This window comes from Olea europaea, chromosome 16, assembly GCF_002742605.1.
Source record: "Olea europaea var. sylvestris chromosome 16, O_europaea_v1, whole genome shotgun sequence".
NCBI classification, from domain to species: Eukaryota; Viridiplantae; Streptophyta; class Magnoliopsida; order Lamiales; family Oleaceae; genus Olea; species Olea europaea.
This window is the reverse complement of record NC_036252.1, coordinates 3070589-3076948: the sequence shown is the minus strand read 5'-3', so window position 1 is coordinate 3076948 and position 6360 is coordinate 3070589. Positions and strand designations below refer to the sequence as shown.

Sequence of the window (6360 nt, the reverse complement as noted above, 5' to 3'; positions counted from 1 at the left end):
TCTTTGGAGAATTTTGGGCGTTTATTCCTGATAAAATATAATTTATATTGTACCGTCAACATTCAAAGTCACATTATTTATTAAATTACTGGAAACCATATTATTAAAATCAACATTTCAAAAATCAAATCCAAGTTTTGTATATTCACAAATCAGAAATTAATTGAATTATTATAAATCAATATATTGATAATATTATTATAAATTAATTTATATTTACAAACCCTACTCTAAAGAGGACCAAGCCATTCTCTCCTCTCCTATCATTTTCTCCACCATCGTCTCCACTGTCGTCGAGTTGCCGCTGCAGTAACTCCTCTTGTGTGAGCGCTACTGCCGCGACGGCGAGTCGCAACGGAGCGATTTGAAGCGGCATCACGGGTGATGGTGTTTGTGTTTTCGTGATTTGTTGTGGTGGCTGTGGTGATTTGTGTGGTGGCATTTTGTGGTGGTGGAGTTGGAGATTGGGCGATTAACAGTGTTGCGATGTGTTTTGTGCGATGATGATGGTGATTGTGTGGTGGTTGATCTGACGGTTCGGGTGGTTTGTGTAGTGGCGGTGGCGTCGTGGTGCATTGAGTGGTGGTGGTGGTGGCGCCTTTTCCCTTCGTCTCTCATCTCCTCTCCCTCTCCCTCTCCCTCTCCCTCTCCCTCTCCCCCACTATCGTCATTACAGCATCGCGATTTTTTATTCGATCTACTTAGTGCGGTGGTCGGCGACGATGGTTCTTGTTGCAGGTGGTTTTATGTGTGGGAATGACATTGGTGATGCGATCTGGTGTTGGTGGTGATTGGCGGTGGTGCGGTGCTCTGGAGTGGTGGGATGGGGCATGGGTAGTGTTGGTGTTGTAGTGATGGTGGGTTGCGTCATTGGTGGAGGTTGGTGGTGGAGTGGTGCTTTTGGAGTGGTGGAATGGGGACCCGATTGTGACGATTTGATTGGTTGATTGAAAGTTGTGACCAATAAATTGGTTAATTTGTGAACATTGTGTTGGTGGTGCTGTTGGAGTTAGCGTTGAAGTGGTGCTCGTAAGTGTTGGTGATGGTCACAGATTATTTGGTTAATTGTGATCAGTGAATTGGTTAATCTGTGACCAATAAACAATACGTGACCAATAAAAAAGATAAATTGTGACCCATAAGTAATGTGTGATCTAAAAAATTAATAATTTGTTATCGTCTAATAAGTTGTGATATATAATAATTGTGATTTGTGACCTGCAATTTTTTTATTCGTGACCGAAAAATAATATGTGACCTATAAAATTTTTGATTTGTGATCGAAAAGTAAGTTGTGACCAAAAATTAATCCGTGACTAATTAATTTTCTATTTGTGACCGATGAATAAATTGTGACCTAAATTTTTTTTGAATCGTGATCGTAAAATAATTTGTGACATAAAATTTTTAATTTGTAATCAAAAACTAATAAGTGACTAATTAAATTGTTAATTTGTGATCAAATTGTATGGATATGTGACCTAAATATTTTAATTAATTAATTGAATCATAAATAAATTTTAATAAAAATCTGATTTTTGAAATTTGAAACTTGTTTTCTTAATTTTGAAATATATCATACTTAATCTCTTACTTATTAAATTTTCTCTTTTTCATTTCTATACCATTAAATACCCACGTTTATGATAGGGCTGTATTCCTTCTTTATTTTTTGGGCCTCCAAACCTAGACCATTTTCGCTCTTTGTTGCTAATAGGGTCTCAATTGATTCCTTACCTTTAACTGCTAAAATGCTTCAATTCGCTAAGTTTGATAAGTCAAATGAGCGCATATTTTTGTTCACCGTGAACATGACTTTTAACTGTCCACTAGAACTGTAAATTTCATTTTGATTTTAGTATATATCTCAAAAATTTTAAAAGTCAATAAATTTCATAAGTATGAAATTGAATTTTACGGTCTCTCTTGTACTTATTTTTGGGGATTTCGTAGTAGGTTTGATAGTTTTTTTTGGGTTGAAAATATGTTTGGGAAATTGTTTCTAGGTGTTTAATCAAAAAATATTTTTGGTTGAATCATTTTTTTATTTATGCATTTTGTAGAATCCACATGAAATACTCATTTCTCCATAAATCATTTATTCATTTTTTATACTTACCTTGTCATGCATACCTTTGAGAGATTATTGCTGAGTTCTTTTGCTTCATACTTAAAAATCCAAGTTTTTCTCAACAAGATTTCTTAACATCATTACTATGGTTATAATGTTAAGATTTTTTTACTTTGAATATAATTTTGCTTGCTTCCTAGATGGAACAAGAATTTTGTGTCGTATGTATTATTGGTAAGGTTCTAATTAAAATGCATACTGCATGACAATATGTTTCAATCGAGTATTAAGCATTAAACGCTTATGCGAAACATATGCGTAATTATGCATTTTTAAAATTTTTAATATTATTTTAAATATTCTAAACTAATAAAAAATAAAATAATGCATTATTTGAGCTTTATATATTTTTATTGCTCAAAATCACAAGTATTGCAATTAGTTGAACTTTATACATATTCTTCAAAATTTCAACAAAAACATTTTATTCAAAATAAAAAATACTACAATTATTTAATAATCAACTTCTATAATTAGATTATAATGAATATCGACTTAAAAAATTATAATTATTATCTAACTCTGATTCCAATTTAAACTTCTATTATTTATTCAAGTCATCTTTCGTGTCATTCGATGCCAATTATCTTCATCCGACTCCCTTATTTCTACTCGAGAATTTCTATTACCTCTTGTGGGTAGTAAGATACAATTATTAACCTCTTCTTCATAATCACAACCGTCAACAATCCAAAATTGTGCATTACTAGAATCAGTTGCTAGTAAATCTAGAGGAAGATCGAAGAAGGATGAGGCTTCGGCTTCAGCTTCGCATAAATAGTTTGCATCTCAATGAAAAATTTATTTTAATTTTTTCCCTATAGATTGCTGTATATAATTCATAGACTTGGGTGATTTGGGCTAATTTGATATTTGTTGGGCTCAATTTACCTTTTTAGGACAACTTACAAAAATACCCCTAAAATTATGTATTTTGAGAAATCATATGAAAAGTAATTTGGGTGTAAAAAAATGCTTTGTAAAGTTAAGTGTCACTAATTTATTAAAAAGTGATAAATGTCACTTTTATAAAAAAAATTGATGTTTGTCACTCAAAAATTCAAAAAATAAAATAAAATAACAAACAATAGAAAAAGTGACAAACAATCAAAATTTTTTTAAAAAAAAAAGAAACAAACACTCAAAAAAATGATAGTGACACTCAATCTACCCACTTAAGAAAATGATAAAGTTAAATATTAATTAGAACACAGTCTACCCCAATGAATACTAAACGTCACTTATTCATTAAAAAATGACATATAATATTACTTTTTATGTTTATCACTCAAAAAATGACAGAACCTAAAAAAAAAAGTAACAAAAAGATACCAAAAAAAAAAAAAGTAGCAGAAATTAAAAAAAAAGTGATAAATATTAAAAAAAATTACGAAAATTAAAAGAAAAACAACAAACACTCAAAAAAGCGATAGTAATTTAAAAAAAAACGATAAACACTCAAAAAAGATAAAACACTAAAAAATGTGACACACTAAAAGAAGTGATAGAAATTTAATTTAAAAAAAAAAAAAGAAAAAGAAAAGAGTGACAAACACAAAAGAAGTGAGAAAAAAAAGTGACAAATATTTAAAAATGACAAAAATTAAAAAAATGGCAAATACTTAAAAAGTGACAATTTTAAAAAAGTGAACAAACACTCAAAAAAGATAGAAATTAAAAAAAGAGGCAAATTACGTTGGTGTCAATAATTTAAAACCATCCTACTCTCTACATGCAAAACACATAAACTATCACATATAATCACGTATTCAATATAGTAATGTTCAACAATGGTTGGATTTCTTAGAATTTTCCACATCCTATAAGTTGATTTTTTATTTTACTATTTTCCATAATCTATAATATGTTAAACACATCAAGTAAGAATTATTTTTTGGACGATTATAATCCTACTTCCATTCAATTATTCCAGTAATACCTTACTTTTCATTTTTAATATGTATTTAATTTATGGCTATATATTCATTAATATTTTGTCCACTATTTAAGTATCATAAATGTACATTTAACAGATTCATTTCTCTTGTGTGCTTTCACCACATGACCCAATTACACACTGTAATAAATACTACAAAAGACTTTTTTCATGCATTCTCAATTAATTAACATTCTCATTCATTTAATTAAGATTTATATTCATTTATACATTTAAATGTTATTAATTCTAACTATAAGTTAAGTAGCATTTCACATTCAAAAATGTAGTTCATTATTGTTAATTAGAATTTCACATTAAAGAATGCAGTTCTTTATTCACATCCATGTATGCTAATTAGCATACAATTTCACTTAATTAAAAATTTAATTATATTCATCTAATATAAATGATTTAACACTCATTAACATTTATATATTTCCTATTATTAGTTTTGAATTAATTAATATTCACGCTAATTTATGTATTGTATTTACCATTATCTTCATTTATGAATGTAGTTGAAATTCTAATTCCCACATTCAAGTATGCATTTTACTATTTACGTGCATGTATAATAATAAACATTTACTTTGAGGGGCTTGCAAATTTCTCATATTTAGATCAAAAAAACAAATGGATAGACTATTCTAATTACTTCTTCAACTATTTAAATAGTTTTCACATATTGGTTGTTATTTCGTTTCTATCATCAAATATTTTGTTTTTCTTTCTAATACATCAAAGAGGTTTTAGCCGAATTAGATTTTGCAACAACACTCGACAAGGTTTAAGGAAAAAAACACCTCATGTCGGAATTTATCTTTCACAACATGTATTCTCACACAAACAGTTACACGTTGCACTTTCAAGAGGAATCTCCATAACAACTACAAAGATTTTAATTAAGTAAGATACCCCTAATCACACAAAAAATGTAGGGTACAAAAATATTCTTATTGAATAAAAAGTTTATTAACTTATATTAACTATTTTTTATATTTATATTTATGTATCTTTAAATAATACATTCACGGCACTTATAAAACATTTTAGAATAACGTATAACGCATGTTCACACATAATAATGATAAATTCAAAATTTTTAGGCAACTCAAAAACCTGTCTACAATGATTCAAGTGGATGTTGGCCTTAGACATCATGTTGTATGCACACCGCAACATAATAATCAGGAAAAGAAAGCAATCTGAACATAAGAACGCACTTGGATTAAATCGAATATAATATGAAAATCACATTTATTTTGCAAGAAAAACTCATGTTACAATTAAAAAAAAAAAAAAAAACTAGAAACAAACTAAGAACATAGGTGAAAATGCCATCTAATGTAGAAAACAGACACTCATCAACATTAACATGTTTCTCTTCTGAATTGGGACTGTTAAGGAGGGTTAGTATTGTCAAAGGGTCAATCTGTTGGTGTTGTGGAATTTGATGAAGCTAATATGGATTTTGTGATATTCTATGATGAAATATTGGCTGCCATTGTTATTAACGAAGGAGAGACGACTTTTTCTAGTGTGACGATTATAATTTTAGTAGAAACAGAGGATGAAGTAGCTGAAGCTACACCTCAGTCCTCCTCGGCCCCTGCTCAGTAAGCAGTTAAGGTTGAGGAATCGTCGCCTAACTCTAAAGTGGATGCTTCCATCTCCGGTAGTTGTTACTACTTTGGCTCCTATCGCGACTCCTATGCCGAAAAAAGTTGGTGGCGACTCCATACGCAAGAGCCATATTAGTATCGATTAAGTTGATGCGCATATCTCTCGACTTTTATACATGCCATGGGCATATTACAATGTAACAAAGTTTCATTTATTATTCCTCAGTGCACAAATGGGTCATAGCTACTTATATTTGTGTTTACACACGTAATAGCACGAGAACCGTTTTTATTTCAAGAAATGATACTTGTGACGTTCCAAAGTTTACATCGATATTTTATTTTTTTTCAACGAAACAACATCTAATAATAGACGTCCTAACGTATGTAACATAGAAATGTTGATCATACCATAAAGAACGAGACATATTTCTATGTTATCGAGATAATGAAAGTACAAGTCATCTTATCATGTGTGTCGATTAAATTAATGATCATATCTTTCAAATTTTGTATATGTTATGCGCATATTACAATATAAATAAGTTTTACTTATTATATCTTAAAACATGAATAGGGCGTGACTGCTTATATTCGTACTTATACACATAACGATAAAAGTGTCATTTTCATATTCATCCAAATGAAATAAATTATATCTTATCAAG

The 6360-nt window shown here is 29.7% G+C and overlaps 1 protein-coding gene across 1 annotated transcript in view; it reads right to left on the bottom strand.

The window, feature by feature from the left end:
* LOC111412491 (cytochrome P450 704C1-like) overlaps window positions 1–376 on the bottom strand; it is an 8755-nt gene extending 8379 nt beyond the window's left edge. The window contains exon 1 of the mRNA XM_023043430.1: window positions 225–376. Coding sequence (XP_022899198.1) covers window positions 225–376 — 152 coding nt within the window. The remainder of the gene's footprint in view (window positions 1–224) is intronic.
* Between the last annotated feature and the right edge of the window lie 5984 nt (window positions 377–6360).